At 38.8% G+C, this 22,429-nt stretch overlaps 1 protein-coding gene across 1 annotated transcript in view; it reads right to left on the bottom strand.

The window, feature by feature from the left end:
• Positions 1-22,429, bottom strand: part of hecw1b (HECT, C2 and WW domain containing E3 ubiquitin protein ligase 1b) — a 145,425-nt gene that overhangs the window by 110,526 nt on the left and 12,470 nt on the right. The window contains exons 3-4 of the mRNA XM_041247968.1: positions 19,706-19,813; positions 14,990-15,084 (exon numbers count right to left, since the gene is read on the bottom strand). Of these exons, the coding sequence (XP_041103902.1) occupies positions 14,990-15,084; positions 19,706-19,813 (203 nt within the window). The remainder of the gene's footprint in view (positions 1-14,989; positions 15,085-19,705; positions 19,814-22,429) is intronic.

The following is a 22,429-nucleotide window of genomic DNA, read 5'->3' as shown; positions in this document are numbered from 1 at the left end:
AAACAATAATTAAAGAAAAAAAAAAAAGCCGCCCACATTATCATTAAGGTGAACTACACCACTGCTAACCATAAAACTGCCCATCAGCCACTTACTTTCTGCCATCTTGAAATCCATAGTAACAACTGACTTGCTCCCTTGCAATATTTATAGTGGTGTCACTTAAGGATAAACACGCTTATTAACATTTACATGTGAAATGCAGGTTTCCATTTGAAACTGAGCGTGAATTTTCCTGTGTTTTTTGTCATTTACACAAGTAAATGAGATTTACCCTATCCCTCTCTTTGGCCCTCTCTTTGGCCATCGCCATTTCACATGTAAATTGCCCTGCATGGAAACCCCATGATTGTCAATACCTTTTAGAATTTTGAATACTTGAATCAGATCGCCGCATAGTCTTCTTTGTTCAAGACTGAATAGATTCAATTCTTTTAGCCTGTCTGCATATGACATGCCTTTTAAACCCAGAATAATTCTGGTCGTTCTTCTTTGCACTCACTCTATAGCAGAAATATCCTTTTTTAGTGAGGTGACTAGAACTGAAAACAGTATTCAAGGTGAGGTTTTACTACTGCATTGTAAAGTTTTAACATTAATTCCCTTTAAATTCAACACTTTTCACTATATAGCCAAGCATTTTGTTGGTCTTTTTATAACTTCCTTACGTTGTCTAGATGAAAACATTTCTGAGTCAACATAAACTCCTAGATCTTTTTCATAGCTATCTGCCATATGATATTTATAGTGGACATTTTTATTGCCTTGGTGCAGTACCTTACAATTCTCTATATTAAATGTAATTTGCCATGAGTCTGCCCAGTTCTGAATACTGTCTAGATCATACTGAATGACCTTTGCTGCTGCAACGGTGTTTGCTACTCCTCCTATTTTTGTGTTGTCTGCAAATATAACAAGTTTGCTTACTATACCAGAATCTAAGTCATTAATGTAGATTCGGAAAAGCAGAGGACATAATACTAATCCCTGTGGTACTCCACTGGTTACCTCGCTCAATTTTGAGGTTTCTTCCCTTATCAGTACTTTGTTTTCTACATGTTAACCACTCCATAATCCATCTGAATCCCTACTGCGTTCAGTTTGAGAAGTAATTTATTATTATTATTATTTTTTAATTTAGTAGTCGCCAATTGATTTTCACCGTTTTTCTTCTATTCTGAAATATCCAATTATTTTAGGCTCAGCTCACCGCTATCACCCCTGCGCTAACTTGGGAGTGGTGAAGATGAACACACGCTGTCCTCTGAAATGTTTGCCATCAGCCAACCACTTTTTTTCACTAGATGATGATAGTTTCTGATTGGGTCTGGACTGCTTACATGACCCACACACAGTCTGCATACAGAGAAGGTTCGTGTCATGAGGGAAAGTGGTAGCAAATGTGTCACAGCACACGCTTTACACAGTTATCAATTACATCTATATTGAACAAGTCAAAAAGATATGTGGGCAATAGCAGACTTAATAGGTAATAATACATTGTAAAATAATGTTCTGCGTTTGTAAGCCTCTTCATTTACTGCAAAAGTAAACACATTTTGTTGATTAAAATATGCTGTTTTGGTTAGATGTATAAAATCACGGATTTAATGTTACTACCAAATCAGTTGTTGCAGCTAATGTAAACCAAATCCACTAATACAACTCAATGTATGTCGAACGTTGTTGGTGTCAATGTTGGTGTTAAGAGATTATCAGCATGATTTCAAAAGGGGCAAAATAAGAACCAGGTCACAAAATGATTGTTAAAGCATGATTAATGTAACCATGTCACTTGATTTATATTTTTATAGCGTCAAAAAGTGAATACACGACTCGTTTCATCTAAACCCTTTGAAAGCTATATACTTAGTGACCCAAATAAGGTTTAGAAATTACTTTGCGACCTAGTTCTTATTTTTCCCCATTTGAAAATCATGCTGAATATATCAAAATATGCAGCACAGTAGTTTTATTGTTTCATCATTTTGGGAATTATTATTTATTTATTTATTTTACCCAGTAAAATGCTATTTCTGAAAGGAATAATAATAATAATAATAATAATAATAATAATAATAATAATAATAATAATAATAATAATAATAATAAACTACCCTCTTTTTAAGTACATGTTTGACTGACTCTAGCTGCAGCTCATCATGTCGGCACCTTGCAGTATGAGTCCTGTGAAAATGCTTCAGTACATGCATGGAAACAAATTATCCAACAGATCAATCCAGTGACGGTTGCTTCTGATGAGCACAGCTTTTCCAGGCTGAAATTGATTAAGACATATTTGCGCTCAGTGATGACTCAAAAAATATTGTAAAATTTGTCAATACTCACTAGATTTAAGGATAAGGATTCATTGCGCTTCTAGCAGACTAGATCACTTGCACATTGCTGGGTGAAAAAAATAATCTTGGAACCACATGACAACTCTGTTACGTCTTGACACAACATTCAATCAATCAGAGAATCGAAGGGCGGGTTTTCTGTGTTAAGCACTTCAAGTGGCTAAAACGTTAGACTGCTAAAAAAAATAACTGATTATTTTCAAAGCAAAAAGAGTGACAACGAATGCAGGCTTTTCAAAATATTGCCTAATACTACATTTGCGCTGGCTGCTTTATTAAATATTAAGATTTTCAGGTATTGTCATTCAATCCATTTTTTGTCATATTATTGTTCTGTAAGGTGATATATAGTACATAATAGCTATACATATGCATCAAAAAAAAAAAAAAAAAAGCGATCTAAGGGAAAACAATGTATCAGGTATTTTATATATGGGGGTCCACGAGACCTCTCTATAACCCCCAAAATCTCCGACATGGGGAATTCCTTCTTTCTCGCACTACCCTATAGTCACCTTGTGAACAGTGACTATATGTTTTATGTTTAGTTAACTCATTATACACAACTGGTAATAATGTGAGACCAAAGTACGATGTCATGGTACCATGGTGTGTCAACACACTCCACAGTATGATGTGTAACACATTTTTTTGTGTGAAAAATTAGTATTGGCATTGTGTTTAAAAAAATAATGAACAGTTGCATTAACAAATGTAGTAAAAGAAAAATAAACATGCATTAACAAGTGAAAATGTTACCTTTTTTTTAAACTCTAGTCAAATCGTAGTGTGTCAAAATAAGCATGGTAATTTACCATAATAAAAAAAACAGTAATAAAAACGAAAATGTAGAACATAAAAAACACAACCAATTATATCAATCAATCTTTATTTTATATTGCACCTTTCATAGTGGACCACCATCACAAAGAGTTTTACAAGATGCAGTAACACAAGAAAATCCATAACACATTAAATACAGAGAAATGCATAATACATGATATAAAATAAAAATAAAGAAATAAATAATGCATATCGGTAATACATTAAATACAGTGGAAAGTGCATAATACATGATAGTAGCATAATATATGAAATGGTACATTAAATACAGTGGAAAGAGCACAATACATGATAGTAACATAACACGTGAAATAGTAGCAGCAACACAGCAGCTAACAGCAAATTTCAGGCTTAAAGAGCATGGAAAGCAAAAGAGAACAGGTGGGTCTTGGGGGTTGATTTAAAGCGAGCGACAGTGAAAGCATCACGCACCAAAGCTGGGAGAGTTCCGAAGAGTCGGAGCCATGAAGCTAAACGAGCGTTCTCCAAGTGTGGTGCACTTATGCTTGGGGATAACAAGCAGGCCGGAGTCGGAGGACCACAGCTTGCGGGCAGGCACATAGAGGGTCAGCAGGTTGAGGAGGTAATCGGGACCTGCAGGAGAGTTTTGAAGATAATCTTTGCAGCTGGGAAGGACATGGGGTGATGTGATCAAGTTTTTTACATCTGGTAAGGATCCTGGCAGTGGAATTCTGGACCAGCTGCAGTCGGTTTATGGTACGTGTTGGGAGACCACCATTTAAAGTTGCAGTAGTCAAGTCGAGAGGAGACAAATGCATGACAAAGTATCTCTGCATCTGGGAGGGAAAGATAGAGATGGACTTTGGAGATGTGTCGAAGATGGTAGAAGGAAGATTTGACCATGAAGGAGATCAAAGGAAAGGTTGCTGTCAAGAAGTACACCAAGGTTTTGTACTGTGGGAGAAGGCAGCAGCAGACAGTTTCTGAGGTTCAGGGCAGCTATATTTAGATTCTTAAGTTGAGTTTTAGATCCTACTATAAGGAGTTCAGATTTGTTGGTGTTCAGTTGAAGAAAGTTGGCAGACACCCAGGTCTCAATGTCATGAATGCAGGCAGAGAGCCAGATCATGGCAGAGGGGCTACCAGGGTCGAGTTTTAAGTAGAGCTGGGTGTCATCAGCATAGGAGTGAAACATGAGACTGTGTTGGCAGATGAGATGACCCAAGGGAAGCATGCAGATATTGAAGAAAAAGGGCACAAGAACAGATACTTGGAGGACACCATAAGTGACTGGGTTTGCAACACCACTGCGTCCAGCATAGAAAATAGACTACATGCATCCAGATAGGTAAGAGGACATTAACTAAGTTAAATTGTAAAATTTGAAAGGTTGTAAACTTAAAAACCACCTGATAACCCATGCATTCTTTTCCCTATTCTGGTGCATCTAGGTGAGGGAAGCATGGTCAGTGATCAGTATAAACCACCTTCCCAATAAATAATATTTGAGTGACTCTAAAACACACTTAATGACCAAACATTCCTTCTCAACCATGGCATATTTTTTTCCTGAGGGTTGAGTTACGACTAATATATAAAATAAGATGCTCTTCACCTCTGACCTCTTGGGATAGTATGGAGGCCACAACTACCTCGGATGAGTCGGTCTGTAAAATACATTCCTTTGTAAAATCAGGGTCACTAACACTGGCTGTGCAGTTTTTAGGGTCTGGAACACCACCTCTGTCTCTTCGTCCACTTTATCATTACTGGCCCTCTGGCCCTGGTCAAATCAGTCACAGGTGCAGCGACTGATGCAAAGTCATGCATGGATAAACCTTCTATAATAACCTGTCAGACCTAGAAAAGCCCTCACCTGTATTTTGTTAACTAGTCATGGACAGTTTTGAATGGCTCCCAGTTTAGTAACCTGGGGTTTGACTAAACCCCACCCAATATTATACCTAAAGCCCTGTGAAAATTGCGGAAATTTTCTTTAAAATTCACAGCAGTGTCACAGGTAAAGTATCGGATTTCACGGAATGTGCACGTGAATATGTTATAAATTATGTGTAAAGATTATTATTATTTTTTTAAACAGTAAATATACAGGTAGTGCCGCGAAAGTTTGTGAACCCCAATGATAATTATGGAAATTCCATAATTTTACCATGATAGCCTTCTTGAATCAAAAAAGTATTTTCTTAAAATATCCAATAGGGTTTATGTTAACCAATTCCATGTCTTTTGAAACAAAATGATGTATGAATTAGACAAACAATGAGTAATTAAGATCTGGGGTATGTAAAAACGTTAGTGAAACCCTGGTTTCATCAGCTCAATTAAGGGGGTAATTAGAATCAGGTGTTTAAATAATTAGGTAGATCTTCAGGGGTGAGTTTGGGAGGCCCTACCCTATATAAAGATCAGAAACATTGTGAGTTTGGTCTTCACCATACAGGTGTGTGTGTGTGGAAACACGTCATGCCACGATCAAAAGAAATCTCTGAGGACCTCAGAAAAACAGTTATTGATGCTCATCAGTCTAGAAAGGGTTACAAAACCATTTCTAAGGATTTGGGGTTCCACCAATCCACTGTCAGACAGATAGTCTACAAATGGAGAAACTTCAAGACCTCAGTCACTCTACCCAGGAGCGGTCATCCTACCAAAATCTCTTCAAGAACAAACCAGAAAATCATCAAGGAAGCCACAAAGAACCCTAGAGTAACATCCAAGGATCTGCAGGCCACTCTCGCCTTGACTGATGTGAGTGTTCAACTATCAGAAAAAGACTGAACAAGAATGGTGTTCATGGAAGGATAGCCAGGAGGAAGCCACTGCTCTCTAAAAAGAACATTGCTGCCAGTCTGAAGTTTGCCAAAGAGCTCATAGATGATCCGCAAGACTTCTGGAACAATGTTCTCTGGACAGACAAGTCAAACATAGAACTTTTTGGCCTCAATGAGAAATGTTATGTCTAGCGAAAATCAAACACTGCGTTCGAACAGAAGAACCTCATCCCAACCATCAAGCATGATGGTGGGAGTGTGATGGTTTGGGGCTGCTTTGCTGCCTCAGGACCTGGAAGGCTTGCCATCATTGACGCAACCATGAATTCTGCATTGTATCAGAAGATTCTAGAGGCGAACGTCAGGCCATCCGTCTGTGAGCTGAAGCTGAACCGAAAGTGGGTCATGCAGCAAGACAATGATCCTAAACATACATGCCAATCTCAAAAGAATGGCTGCTGAAGAAGAAATTCTGCATTTTAGAATGGCCTAGTCAAAGTCCTGACCTAAACGCCATTGAAATGTTGGACGAGGACCTGAAGCGAGTTGAAGCAGTTCTGTAAGGAATAATGGGCCAAAATTCCTCAAAACCAATGTGAGAGACTGACCAACAGTTACAGGAAACGCTTAGTTGAAGTCACTGCTGCTCAAGGGGGTGCCACCAGTTACTGAATCTAAAGGTTCACATACTTTTTTTCACACATGGATATTAAATGTTGAATCATTTGTGGGTAAATAAATGTTGAAAAAGTATCATGTTTTTGTGTCATTTGTTTAATCAGGTTATCTTTAGCAATTATTTGTTTAACTTCCAACAGTCATTACAAAACCATATTGTGAGACTCCTCTAGAACTCCAAGCTTAATTATTTTTTTTTTAATTTCTGGGCTAATGGCTTCTCTCCTAGGTTCCGGCAACCGGTAAGGTTTTAAAATGTACTTTTTTTTTCTGTGTTATAGTTGCAATATCATGTAATTAGTTTTTCCTGGTATAACTGGGTGCTAGTTGGTTCATATTAGGGAAATAATACTTTTGTAAGACTGCTAACGCCTCATTCATTTTGAAAAAAACTGACCACCAACTGCCCCTCCCCACTCCAGCTTGTGTTATCCAGAGGCAAACTTTCAATTACTTCATTCGCCATCTCGACAGCAAAGCGTTGTATAGCTTAAGCTGTATTGAAAGAAATGTCTCGAAACCCCTCTGCTGTTTGGGATTGGTTTTTGTTAAATGCCCTTAAGACCAAAAAAAAGGTTGAATGCAAACTGTGCAAGCGACTCATATCATGGAGGCATAACCAATCTCTGGGGTCACTTGACAAGCGCAAGTTCATATTAATAGTAAAATGTGACTGATAATCTTCTTGGAAGGGTGACTGTTAAATAAAGCTTTGTCTGCTGGTGTTAGTGCAATGCAAGCTTACTGTATAGATCGCAAGCAGGCTCAATTACGTGTAAATAAACAATGTGTATTTTTATTTAAATTAATAAATACAGGATTACTGTTCTATATAAAGTATTTTAAAAACTACATGTGAATGTTTTATTCCATTTATATGGATTACCCGTAAAATAGGATTTTCAATCAAATATAAACAAGTAGCTATGGTGATGTCACTAGTAAATTATGCAAATGAGTACCTGTGGCAAAGTGGCTAGTGGAGGGGAACAGGTGTAGCAGTGATGCGATGCAGGAGTGACAGGCAGACAACAGTTTCCAGTGGAAAAGGTGCTTTTATTTATAATCCAGGTCTGGTGACCGTAAAATAATAAATCCCTGGCTATACATAACAATGTGTAAAGCGTGGGGATAACAAAGCAGGGCACAGTCACAAACAAAAACAAATACACGGTCACCAATCCTGGGTGAGTGCAGACGTGCTTGTGGTGGGTGAAGACACGGGAATTTTATGACTGGTGATCCAGATCGCGCTGACCCTGGTCAACAGCTCCGGATAGGTGAGTTAACTGTCTGGTGGTGCAACACGCAGACAATTACAAACAAACACAACAAAACACAACACTTAATTCTCTGTAACAACGAGAGCTCCTCTCTCGTTCCTTCTCCGAACGTTTACCCAAATGAAGGAAAAGATCAGCGTTACCCTGGCCCCTAAATGTAATCCCGCATGATATCAAGCTAAACGGTTGCAGCTGACTCTCGTTTACCTTTCAAATCAATACGGTCTTACAACAGAGTCTCGCTTCTTTCCAGGCTGACCCACTTCCCTGACCCGGAAACGAACTGCCAGGCCAGCCCTTCCAGATACTTCTCCTCTCGTTCTTTAGCGCCCTCACAGGTCGGGAGGAAGATTCATCACCAGAACTCATCTTTCCGTCACAGTACCACTGAAGGTTCAAACCTTCCTTTGGTAATATGTTCCGAACCTTCGAAGGTCAAAATGCACCCTTTGTTATAGCGCTATGCTAGACTGAAAAACCGCTCATAGACTAGAATGGGAAACTTGACGTATGCTCATACAGCATGGTATTGTAAGTGGGTTTTCTTTTGACGTACATGCGTACGTTATGGTGTTGAAGTGGTTAATATATATATATATATATATATATATATATATATATATATAATATATATATATATATATATATATATAAGCATGTATGGATAAAGAAAATCAAACAACCCTCTGGTGGCCAAGATGCGTCACAAAGATATTCCTCCTTTGCATATGATTCTCCACGTACCTTCCAGGTTTTGTGATTCTCTGACAATGTTGTACAAATTATGAATCACATTGTGTATGAGACACCATATGGTAATCAAGGGTAGCATTGTACCCTGGTCTCTCTTGTTCATTTTACATCATGAAAATATTTCCAATGGCTCCTCCATAACCGGTAAAAACTAAAATAGCTTTGTCTGCTCACAGCTAAAACATAAGCATAATACAACTTGCCAGACACAGCAAACAAAAATAGCTGGATATCCTACTTATTGATTTTGTTTAGACATTTTAAAAGATTTTAAAAATGTGAAAAAATACACAGTGCCATGAAAAAGTATTTGCCCCATCAGATTTTCTGCATTTTTGTACATTTTTCACATTGAATTTGGTCAGATCTTTTTGTGGGTTGTAGCAGTATATAGAGGGAGCCTGAGAAAAAAAAAATTGCACCAAAGTTTGGTGCTTCTTTCATTTGTTTGGTGTGCAAGGTAATCAAACATGCAATCTTCAGGTGTGAAAAAGTTACTGCCCCCCCCCCCCCCCCCCCCCCCCCCCCCCAGTTAACACAACCAAATTAAAGGGATAATTAGGATCTGCTGTTTGAATACTTTGGTTGATATTCAGGCCTGATTTGGGCCAGCCCTGCCCAATATAAATCTGACTAACTTTGGCCCTTGCCATCAGAGTGAAAGTGTCAGCACTTAGGTTGTAGAGGCACATCATGCCACGATCAAAAGAAATTCCTGAAGACCTCCGGGAAAAAAGTTGTTGATGCCTACCAGAATGGAAAGGGTTTCAAAGCCATTTCTAAGGCTCTGGGGCTCCACCAAACCACAGTCAGAGCCATATTGTCCAAATGCAGAAAGTTTGGCACAGTAGTGAATATTCCCAGTATTGGCCATCCTGCCAAAATCTCTCCAAGAACACAGCGTAAAATTGTCCAGGAAGTCACAAAGAACCCTAGAACAACATCCAGGGATCTGCAGGCCTCCCTCCCTACTTGGCTAAGGTCAGTGTTCATGACTCCACCATCAGAAACACACTGGGTAAAAATGGGATTCATGGCAGAAAAGCAAAGGCAGAAACCACTGCTCACTAAGAAGAACATGAATGCTCGTCAAAAGTTTACCAAAAAGCACCTGGATGATCCACAAGAGTTAAGGAACAATGTTCTATTAACAGATGAGTCAAAAGTGGAACTTTTTGGCCAACATGAGCCCTGTTATGTCTGGCGTAAACCAAACACTGCATTCCACAGTAAAAACCTCATACCAATGGTCAAGCATGGTGTTGGTAGTGTCATGATTTGGGGATGCTTTGCTGCATCAGGACCTGGACGACTTGCCATCATCCCTGGTTACCCTGGCCCCTATATGTAATCCCACATGATATCAAGACAAATGGTTGCCATCATTGAAGGAACCATGAATTCTGCTCTGGATCAGAGAATTCTGCAGGAGAATGTCAGGCCATCCGTCCGTGAGCTGAAGCTGAGGTGCAGCTAGGTCATGCTTCAAGACAATGATCCAAAACACACAAGCAAGTCTACATCAGAATGGTTGAAGAACAAGAAATTTATAGTTTTGAAATGGCCTAGTCAAAGTCCAGACCTAAACCCCATTGAGATGTTGTGGCAGGACCTGAAATGAGCAGTTTATGCTTGAAAACCCACAAATGTCACGGAGTTCAGTTCTGCATAAAGGAGTGGGCCAAAATTCCTCCAGGGCGCTGTAAGAGACTGATCAATAACTACAGCAAGTGTTTGGTTGCAGTTATTGCTGCTAAAGGTGACGTAACCAGTTATTGAGACTAAGGGGGCCATTACTTTTTCCCACGGGGCATTGGGTGTTGTGTAACTTTCTTTAATAAATAAATGAAATAAGTATCTAAATGTTTTGATTTGTTCACTCAGGATTCCTTTTATCTAATATTAGATTTTGGTTGAAGATCTGATAACATTCAGTGTCAAAAATATGCAAAAATGCAGCAAATCAGACAGGGGGAAAATACTTTTTCATGGTACTGTATATATGTATTTTTTTTATACAAATTCTAGTTCTAATAACCATATGTAAAAACAATGGAAGCTTACTTGTGTGATGTCATGTGAAGAGTAGACATAAATCTTAAAATAGCTCATGCCTTCTATTAACACAGTGGGGCACTTAAGCACTTAACTGAGAACTGGAACACCCTGTAACTAAACTAATTACTGGAAGTGTTCAGTGCTGGAAGAGATACAGTTATTGATGAAGCCCAGGATAAGGAAGGTAATTGATTGTTTCTTGATTACTAGAGATTAAAAGGTTGCATGTGCTACTAAAGCTTAACCACAGAGATAAAATCATTTTCCACCCTGACTTGATACAAAGAATTAAGTTATCCTGCATCCTACATCAAGAAATAAGCTTCTGTTTAGTCAAGGGACATGGAAAGAGGCATGGAATCAGAATTACCTGCTGATCCCAGAGAGCCATAACTCTTAAAGTATTTTGTTGCTGGGTTTCTCTTTCACTAGATCTGTAGCACAGCAACAAGGACATTTTTGTTTGCAAACCAGTATGCAATTCCTGAAAAAATAACATTTACATTTCCCTGATAAACACTTATCAGAGTGCATTTGCAAAGTGTTTTTTCAGTCTACCATTCTTCACCAATACTGTGCGTTGTGGTTACCTGTTTTTTTTTAATGCTTCTGCTCCTACACTTTGCTATGCATAGTGCCATGGCATACCACAGAAAACATTTATAAGGGTAAAAGCTACACCTCTTATTTTTCAAACTTTTTGTGAGCTCTATGTCTATGCTGTCAGCTTCCCAGAAAGGTCACTTTTGGCTACAGTGCATCTGGAAGTTATATATATATATATATATATTTTTACAAGTTTGTTTCCCCAGGAGTGCCAATCCAAAAAGCCAAAAATATATTTCCCAGAACATAGCATTTTAAGTTATTTATAATCCAGGTCTTCTTAAAATAACTAGGTCACCCTCTACCAGTCAATACTCATCATCCATGAATAATCATATCATACATCTTTTCTTGCTGTGTCTTATCATAGAATAAACTTTTCATAATTTTATATCAGATCGAAAGGATTATAAAAACAAGTAGTAATTTGTTTTGTGAAAAATACTGTATTGTCGATGTCCTGAGGTTAAAATAATGTAGCAGTGAAACAGTTAAATTTCCTCGACAACACCTGTAATAGAACTAACTGATAGAATTATACAAAACAGCTCCATGCCAACTTTAAAGACAGTAGAAAGTGTGAGGTTTATATCACTGATATGACCAGAGGAGTCAGCGAAATGGTTAGTTTTTAGTAGACAACATTGACAATGGAACTTAACAAAGAAAATACAGTTACGTACCAAACAATAGGACAATGGGCTTTCTAAAAGTTTTTTCATGGTACTTATGTGTTTACAGTCTTGCATTGTGTATGCACAGTGAACGGAAATCATACTTTCACCGTCTTTTCGCTTAATATTCATGGTTCGTAAATGTCATTTTAAATACACCCCTTGCTAAATCTGAACTGTTTGCACTGTTTGCAGTACCTTCGAGAGGTCCAAAGTTTGGGATCTCTATCTGTATTAGGAATGAACTCACTTGCCACATACATGCTGCTACAGCAGGTTTACTGTATTAACACACTGTGGCAGCATCTGCAAGGACATAGCCTACTTAAAATGAACTATCACAATATTGAAAGAAAATGACATCTGCTGGTTACATAACATTAGATACAGTTTGTGATTTAAAAATATATACATATATTTTATCAACACTAATAGAATAACCCTAAAGGAAACCACTCAGAACCATTACCTGGTCTAAGCTACAAACATGTTGTTTCTTGCTAGCTTAATACCATTCAATTGCTTGTTGCTGCATTTGTTACTAAATAAGGCCAAAAAGATAAACAGTAAAAGTATGCATGTGCGTGTGACTCTAGATAAAGAAATATGTGGTCCTTATACTGTACATTGCCTTATGTTGTACTATCCTATGTCACAATAATGCCACTATACTTCTTGAACAGCATTATATTTAAATAAGAGATTGAAATGTGTTTACTGAGCTTCCTGTTTTATCTCAACACCTGATAACCCTGTAGTTACAGCAATCCATTGATTAAGTACAGTGTGTCATTTCTCTCTACTGTATTACAGCGTCACCTATTGACTATAATTTACTATGCCGCTGTACAACAAAACCCTCAACCCATATACAAAGGTGGATTACATTTTATCAATCCATTCATGCCAACACTACTGTGCTGAATTCAATAAATTGCAAGAAATCTAATTTGCTAATGTTTACCTAAACAACCCTGGCCCAACACACTTAGTCTTCCAATGTTCCAGAAGTTATCCTTCTGTGAACATTACTTGTGAGAGGGTGCTCGTCTCACATTGGGGGTAGCCACTGCTTGGGCAGTACAGAGATATGGGAGGTGGAGTTGAAATGCCAGCATAGGCGCGCAGGATTTATTAATATAAAACACAAAGTAAATAAACAAAGGGGTCATGTGACATTACCAGCGATAGTAACGCACAGAGGACACATACAGCAAACTGTACAAAAGGCATAATAAAACACGTACAAAAACTACAAATAAAAGGTGCCACACAGGGCGAGCGCTAGACTTATAAACGAGGCGTCCCGCTCCAGGAACCGGCTACACTACATAACCCTCGCTGTACATTACATGGGATCACTATCCCCTAAACTAACCTACTGATGAGCCGGTATTCGTATGGACTTAGCTGGGCATTGTCTTCACAAGCACCGCTTGCAGTTTAAGGATTGCATAGCTGTCGTTCCTGCAGAGTGGACTCTCTCCTCCTGAGTATAAGCAGCTCCCCTCTGTAGCATGGCGTTACAATCGCCCACAGCGATCCCCACCGGATGTTTTTATGCTGACGGACACTCAGTCGAGACCCGCCCACCTACTTATTGAGGACCAGAACAGCCAATCACTCGCTGCCCTTCCCCTCCAAGCAGCAAGTCTCAATCGAGTGCCTATCTGTAAACAATAATTTAATCACACACAACAACTCCAAAAAGCACACAGGTAGATATATTTTTTGTTTGAGTTTGTATGTATCAACTCATATACTGCATCCTTAAAATAAGCACTAGGTTTCCTGAAACTAGACCTCAAGTGACCTAAGATTGAAATTCATAGCAAACAACTCTGAAATGAAACATTACTCATTTGGTCTCAGTTTCAAGACTTGGGTAAAAGGACACGATTCACATACACTTTTAGTGAACAATTTTAATTACACCCCATTTAAATCTTTATCTTACAAAATAAAGTTTAGCAACCCCTTAACTTCACAGTAAAACTAATGAGATGAGATGTAGATTATTAAAAATAGAACAAGGATGGTGAAAGTATTGTGTTATGGGTGGTGGTGTCTCAGTGGAACACCACAAGCTATTTCCTTGTGGATCATTCCCATCCAGGCTGTGTATGTATGTGTTTCAACTAGGAATGCACCGAATCCAAGTTTTTGGGAATCGGCTGAATACCAAACTGATCTAAGATTCAGCCTAATACCAAACCGAATACCGAATCCTACAAAAACTGTCAAGAAAACTGAAGGAAACAATCTGTAGTTTTGAGCCTTTCAGTTAATAGTATTTTTATTACTGAATGGAAACATATCCCTGAATAAGATTTCAGTTTGAAACTTACCCAATTTACCCCTAGCCCCCTCTCCCCACAACAGAAACTTCAAAATACAGAACCATTTACTTTACTTTTACAAGAAAAGAGAGCTGCACCTTTGCCATAACCTTTCTTTAATGACGTTTCAACCTGTGTCACCTGATCTGAGAGCGCTATGAGGAAAGACTTAGCTATTCTTAACCATAGAATACAACACACAACTTGAAATTACATATATACTGTTACCTTCAAGAGTGGCAGACCATCATGTTCTTAACTACTGGAAACATTTTGTACAGCTTATTACATATTTATAACAAAGGTACTTTTGTAGCCATTTTAACACTCCTTGCATATCCATAATTCCTCTCAATTTCTCTGAACATGTCATTCTATAGCAAAATATAGGCATGTATGAGTGTAATCTAATCTATAGCTAGACCACTATAACTCTAAACTTTTCAACTGAATTGTGTGCTGCTCTTTTATGTACAGAAGTCAAAAAAACAGCCATGAATGTATGGCTCATCAGATGAGCTATCCAACTATTTACGTACCTTACTAAACTGTATCTTTATATCAGCACCTCTTGTATATTAGGCGAGGTCGACCCAGAAAAGTACTGAATACAAGAAGTCTTAAGAAAATCAAGTAACTCACAGCAGCAGAGGGGTTCTTCACAGTCACGCTGGGAGTTGTGGCCCGTAGAGCTCCACTCACTCCGTGATAATACTTAAAGCAGACTTTTGTTTCAGCTACAAAAAGAAGACAGAAAAAGAAAAAAAAAGATTAAGGTCAAGTTAGAGTTTCATAAGTAAATTACAACAGTTATGACCCACTGCCATCAATTTCAACATTGCTTAATTACATTTCTGGTCAAAGAATTGGCTGTTTACAAAAAAATGCATTCCATGAATCTTAAATGTCAGAAAAACAAATGTTTGTAGTTTTTCATTTAAGGTAATCACGCTATGGAACCAGTTCAATTAAGGATAACCTTTTTAGTAAAAAGAGATGACTAACTGCTCTTACCTGTATTATGATATTTTATAATGTGATACAATTGTTACAAAATATCACAGTACAAAGTAAGTTGTAATAATGGCGTCTGCTAAGAAATAAACAACAACGTGAATTTACTGACATTGGGGGGGGGTGGGGGGGGGGCGGAATTATATATATATATATATATATATATATATATATATATATATATATATATATATATATATATAATGTAAGCAATAAGGCACAACAGGGTGTGGGATATACTCTAATATCCACACGCCCCGGGTGCGTTATAAGGCATGAGGCGAAGCCAAGTGGCTTTAACCGCCCGGGGCGTGTGGATATTAGAGTATATCCGACACCTTGAAGTGCCTTATTGCACTTATAAAATGGATCAAACATTAAAAAAAAAAAAAAAACGTAAAAACATGTTTTAATTAACAAAAAAGTAATTTTTATTAAATATCCTGCCACCTCTACCTGAACTTAGAAAAAATAGTCCCTTAAAACATAAAAAAAAAAAAAAAAAAAAAAATGCATAAATTAAATAATAATTTCAAATGTTGCATTGAACATTACCATTGAAAGTGCAGTTTTGATTTGTTACACTTCTTGTAATTCTTGGTTTCATTACATTTTAAAGTAAAATATTACTGCCTATTTTTACATAGACACAGCACAAATGAGTCTGCCTTTAAATCACGCAGCAAAAAAATGACAGCCTTTAAATCACGCAGACCCTTCCTCACAAGACCTGCAATAGTATCAGGTGAGAGTCCATTTTTCTTTTTTTCTTAATCCTTTTTTATCCAGGGTAGTAACAGGATGTATCCCTAAAGGATTTGTGCTACAGCTTCACAGTGGCGAGAAAGACTTTATTTGCATGGAATACCAGGTTACTTATTAAACTGACTGCAATTTACAGCTTGGTAACGTGGAGAACTACTGGACCAGTGTTAAGAAACAATTTTAAACAATGAAGGGCACAACAGAAAACATGATACCACCGTACCTGGACACATTTAAAAGGTATGGCAGGACCTGTTGAGATGAATTTATAAATGTTCAGCATCAGATCACACAGCTGCGAAGGGGTGGGTCCAGTGGCGGCAGGCAGACCGAAGAACAGACAGCGGGAGCAACGGCAACAAACCACCTTTTAACCCCAAAATCTCTTTAAAGAGGGACCCAAATATTTTGTGAAAAGCTGAAAGTTAAACAGATATTTTTTTAACTATTTATTTTCAAAATGGGATAGGGATACGCCGTAGTTCAGGGAGAAGGAACAGAGGATCAGAATGGCAAGTTTTAAATTTATTTGAATACTTACTTTTGCTTTTTTTTTATCACTACTTTAATTAATCATTGGTGTCCGATTCAGATTCATTTAATATCTCATGTAGGGTTTCCCAAAAGTTCAACATTTACATAAATCTTGTCTGTCATGTTTATTGCGATAAATATTCCAATATGTCTACCATTTTTGTTTTTAAATTCTAGTGTATGGATATCTGCCAGTGATTTGCCCGTTTTTGAAAAAAGTGCTGACCCATGGTGATATGCTGTAATATCAACACCCCCATGTGACCTGTTTTGACCAATCAGGATAGACTATTTAAAATGCCCATTATATATATATATATATATATATATATATATATATATATATATATATATATATATATATATATATATATATATATATATATTATGTGTGTGTGTGTGTGTGTGTGTGTGTGTGTGTGTGTGTGCATGTAACATGGCAGGGAGGGGGTTAATATCCTCCCTGCCAAAAACATGTGAGAATGCACATGTCTCTTAATTGATTTATTGTTAATTATTCCCTCCACCTGGTAATTATGGTAAATTAGAGCCAGGTGCAGGGTATTTAAAGAAAGCAGCCAGTCTGTTCAGGGCTGCTGTGGTGTAAAGGAGCCCAATTGAAGGTGTGCTCAGTTGTAGAAAAAAAAAAAAAAAAAAAAACTGTTTGGGTTACAGGCAAACAGCTTAGCTGTCCTGTTTTAGTTAGGTTCCTGTGTTTGTGTAGTTAGTGCTCAAAAGAGCTGGGTGTTTATTCTGTGTTTATTAAAGTGTGCGTAAGCGCTTTTAAAAACTTCTATCTGTGTGTCTGGGTCTACGTTGGAAGGGGCAAACGAATGACTGCAAGTGCTGGTCGATTTACAATATATATATATATATATATATATATATATATATATATATATGTTGCCATGTTGCAGGGCTATACACAGAACAATTTGCTATAAAACATAAATAAATTCTACTAATCTCTTTCACACTGGTTTTGGCTACCCAGGTCACAATCCCTCCTAGTTTGAAACTATGTACCTAGTTGACCCAAGCAATTCAGAGACATTCGCATTCTCTTAATTAAATTTGGTGAGTGTATGCATGATTCACGGTTCAAACTCTTTAAGGGCTTCTAATTCTGCAATCAATGAACACACATGACTAAGGCCTCAGTGATGTTGGATTCACTCTCCTCTGTGGAAAATGAAATGTAGCCCCCAATATGTTCAATGTGAGAAAGAGCTACCTGGAACCAGCTATTCCATCTGGTTATCAGGAGTTGGTGGGATACAGGTTTTTTCCCTCTTTCTTGTAAAAACATGTGGAACCATGCTTTTATGGTGGGGCATGCAGTGAAAGTCTGTTTTACAGCCACAAACACTTTGTTTACTTAATCATTTCCTCCATGTCACCAGCAAGGTTAAGCAGATGTGCCATTGTAGCAGGGCGGTAGGAAAGCCCTGCTTAAATGTTCAGTTTGTTTATTTTTAGAACGGGGGTTTCCCCCTCCGCCCCTGTACTGTGTTATTTTGTGTTTGTATTATGATTTATTTATTGTGTTTATTTATATATGACGGCAGGGCGCTATGTATTTGTTTTTTAAAAACCTTGTGTTAAAGTGTGGTTGTCGGCTAGTGCGTTGTTAAACTAGCCAGCAGTCACATAAATTAATGAACTTGTGCAGATTGTGGCCGAGGGGTAATAGAATAATTACAAAGTAGTTAAATCCCTCGGCCACGGTATTTAAGCCCACAGCTCTCCCTGCTCTGTGTGGGTGTTCAGAAGTGGAGAACGGGGGAGCAAGAGCGAGAGATTAATTTAAAACAGCAAGATATAGGAACAGTGAAGGCAATGGCCCACCTGACCTCTATTTGTATTTTGTGTTTGTGATTTATTTTATTTAAAACCTTTTATTTCGTTCTGTGAGCAAGTGCTTATTTTTGTTTAAATATTTTATTTATTTTTGTGTTCTTTTAATAAACAGCGCCACAGTGTGTCTTTTTGAATTTCAGTACCTACCCCTGTGTTTTTGTTCCGCCTTCTGACCTGAAGTCCCCGCAACGCCATTTCCTGCCACAGCCATGCATGTCAGATAGACAACATTTTAAAAATAAAGTTTCAAATTGGTACTGGATGGTTCAGTGACTTTAGCACCGGGTTGTTACGGTATGGTATGGACATGGTACCAGGTCAGCACTGGTGTGGTAACCTTGGTTCTGGTTCGCAGTCTCCGCAGGTAGTAATGTACAGGGATACCCACCTGTGCAAGCCACTCAGTCAGTACACACACAAGAAGCCTGCTTGTTAGATCGTATTAACAGTCTTCGTAATGGTGATGCTAAAAGCAGTTACCAAGATGGCATCAAGATACTGTGGATGAGACTGCAAGCAATCAACACCCGAAGCGCGTATCTTGTTCCTTTGCAGCGCTGCTGATCCCTGCAGCTGCTCTCACTGTACGTGTACAAAGCACCACATAGCAGACCGGCCTGCGAGCGGTCTTTGTAAAAAGAAACAGCAAACATCGAACAAACATCAAGAGAAGTGTCTGTTAAAACAGTGTGTTATGTGTGTGTGTGTGTTTTTTTTTTTCCTCTGCCAAACTGCTCAAGCCAGTTGACATTTTAAAATCACTACCAATAAAGTTCACAATTTTGATTTGATCTGACTATGTCCACACCGCAACATATGCTCCAAGGGAATCACAATTTCTTTAGCCTGATAACATCAATCCAATCAGAAGTATTGAAATGACATTTCATTATACAGTTCAGATGCTAGAGATGCCATATGATGTCTAAAATGATTTTGGGCACCACATGGACAGGGTTTGGTGGACTCGAAGGTTAATATTTTCTCTCATACCAATGAGACATTGCTGCAAATTAAAAAATTCAGACATGTTTGCTTCCAACTGTACAAAGCTAGGGAATTTTACTACTGCAAAATGCGTCACAAGTAATAAAATAGATTTGTTTTTGTTTGCTCTTGTTGTTCAAAGCACAACAGTTCTCTCAATATCTGAATAACTATCGATATTTAAACAGGAGTACTTACGTTCCACAAAGTACGAGCTGGCAACAATTTTCCAGACAATCTGACCTTTGTGGGACCCATTGACCCCTCGGTTCTTATAGTCCAGAAAGTTTTCAGAAAGCACCTCATCTGCAAAAACAAGATAATGATTTTTATTGTTGTTATTGGGTTCTGTGCAAGAGTTTAGTACAAAGGATTAGCTCATTGGTATCTTACCAGATAACACTCTTTGTAGATCTTGTCAATAGCCATGCATGTTTATTGTCTTTTGGGAATGAAAATACAAATAGCAGTCCTAGTAAATCTTCATACAGTGTATAAGCTGTTAAAAGCTTCAGTGCTTGTTGTCGTACCCACCATGAATTCAGAAATCCATATGCTTCTATTTTTTGTCTTCCTTAATTCAATTAATCTTTTCCCCAAATGATTTATTACACAAACAATATGTTGCCTATAAAATCAGTTGAATGTGCTTTTCACCCCTTCCATTAAAGAATGCATTTAATATTTTATACCACAGTGATTTAAATTGCATTACTAAAAAACAAACATTAATCTTATCATGGTTTACAACTGCTTTCAATAAAAGAGTGGCTAACAAGTTTGTTGAATGCAATTGGCAAAAGATTCATGATGCAAGATTCGCAAGCTCTCGTTAACCTTTATGAAAGACCAACCTGACAGCTTGGATTAATACAGATGCCGTTAGATAACTGCTATGTCAGAGCTCCTCTTGCAGCCATGTTGCACCTATCCATAGATACAGATCTTATTGTGTTTGTTAATGTGTGGCAGTATTCAATGATACAGCAAAGCACGGAGCATTGATCATACTGAGAACAGCAAGCTTTAAGATTATACAGTACCCTCCAAACATCTTCAGATGCCCAGTCCTAATGTGGTACATTCTAGTAATGTAAATCAGTGATTCCCAACTATGGCCCTTGAAGTCTGTTGCAGTCCAGGACTTTCTTCCAATCATGACCTAAAGTAACCCTTAGCCATTCCATTATTTACCACTGTTCTAATCTTGGGAAGGTGAAATACCAGTACAGTTTAAGTCATTAATCCTCTGGCACGCTACAGGTTTTCCAGACAGTAATAGACTTAATAAGCTCACATGTATTGTTCTGTTTGGTTTTACACAGGTGGCGTTCAGGCCCAGTGCAGAAATCGAAAACTTTCCAAAATCTGGATTTACACTTCCGAAATGCCAATACAGTTCCATTAGGCATGTCAATATAGTTTAAGTATGAATTTGTTTATACTTTTTGTGATCGTTTAAATGACAAAATGATAGTTCCCTTTCAATTCGAATGACAACCATTACCGAATGGGAAGAGCCTCTCTGACCGTCAATCTCTGAGCAAATATACAAAAGCTGCCCTATCAGGCTCCTGCTGTGAGGGGGAGGTCCCGCCTACTTCCTGCTGAAGAGGGATGTCCTCACAGTAGCACATCGCCATTTTCTCTCTCGTCTCTCTGAGACAGGTCGTAAATTGTTTCTGCGTTTGCGTTCCGAATATTCTGATTTATTTGGCTTTCCAAATAAATTATAAAATCCATGGTAAACACACTTTTGAGCGTTAGTAACACTGCTCTCGCTATAATTCCCACATCAGTTTTCTGGCTAGAGCTGGTTTTGACCCCTCTTCAGGGATTAGCGAGTGGCCAGGTTTTGTGTAGTTGATACACCGTGTGAGAGCTGTTGTGGTGTTGTAAGGAGACCCCGCAGGCTTGTGCCGTCATCCTCTACATCGATTTAATCGGTCACAGCAACCAACAAAAAAAAAACAAGAACAAAAAAAACAGCTTGAGCCTAGCGCCCCCTTCAATCCTCGGGCTTACCTAGCATGGCTGCGCTTGCCCTAGGCGACCATGCCGATTGAATCGGCTGCACACCCCGGCATCGAACGCAGTTTTTCCCGCCGATTGCAAGGTTGAAAAAACAGCGCTTACCCGGTCCCGACTGACTCAGCCCCGATATAAACATCTTTGGCGCCGCCTACAGCTCGGCCCTGACCATGCCTACCATCGACACCGACCTTGGAACAGGTGCACTCGGCATCAACTGTCTCGGCATCGACAGCGCATTTCTTGGCGCCGTTTCCGGCACCGATAGATTCGGCACCGGTGAACCTCTTTGAGGCCATCTACAGCCTGGTTCCGACCGTGCAACATGTCGGCATCAAAATTGTGAATGTTATTGGTAGTGATTTTAAAATGTCAACTGGCTTGAGCAGTTTGGCAGAGGAAAAAAAAAGCACACATACACACTGTTTTAACAGACGTTTCTCAAGGAGAACAAAGCGACGGAGAGCAGCCCTATCCCCAGCAGAGTCTCTCTCCTCAAGCCATGGAAGAATGAGATCAGTGGTCCAAGAGCCTCCGCAGAGGTCGTCCAGGACCCCCCCTGTTACAGTGACCAGGTAACTCTCCCGCAGAACCGGGTCACCCTCCCCTTCTCCAGCCCCCAGTCTCATTCCCCATCCCCTCTGCCTAAACCACCTAGCCCAGACAAGCTGTCCTTCACGGCATCCAGGTTGGATGTGTCAGACCCAGCCACCTCCGTGGGCAGGCCACAGTGGGGAGCACCCTGCCGCCCTTGCCACACGTGTCACAGAGGGAGGAGTTCCGGGCATTAATGCAGCGGGCAGCTGCAGCCACGGACGTCCCATGGCTGGCAGAACAGGAGGGAAAGGGGAACCGCTTCCTCTAGCAGAGAGGGCCCTCCTGGGGCAACCC

Source organism: Polyodon spathula, chromosome 4 (assembly GCF_017654505.1).
Source record: "Polyodon spathula isolate WHYD16114869_AA chromosome 4, ASM1765450v1, whole genome shotgun sequence".
In the NCBI taxonomy this organism is placed as follows: Eukaryota; Metazoa; Chordata; class Actinopteri; order Acipenseriformes; family Polyodontidae; genus Polyodon; species Polyodon spathula.
Note: the sequence above shows the minus strand (reverse complement) of the source record. Positions and strands in the feature narration are given on the sequence as shown.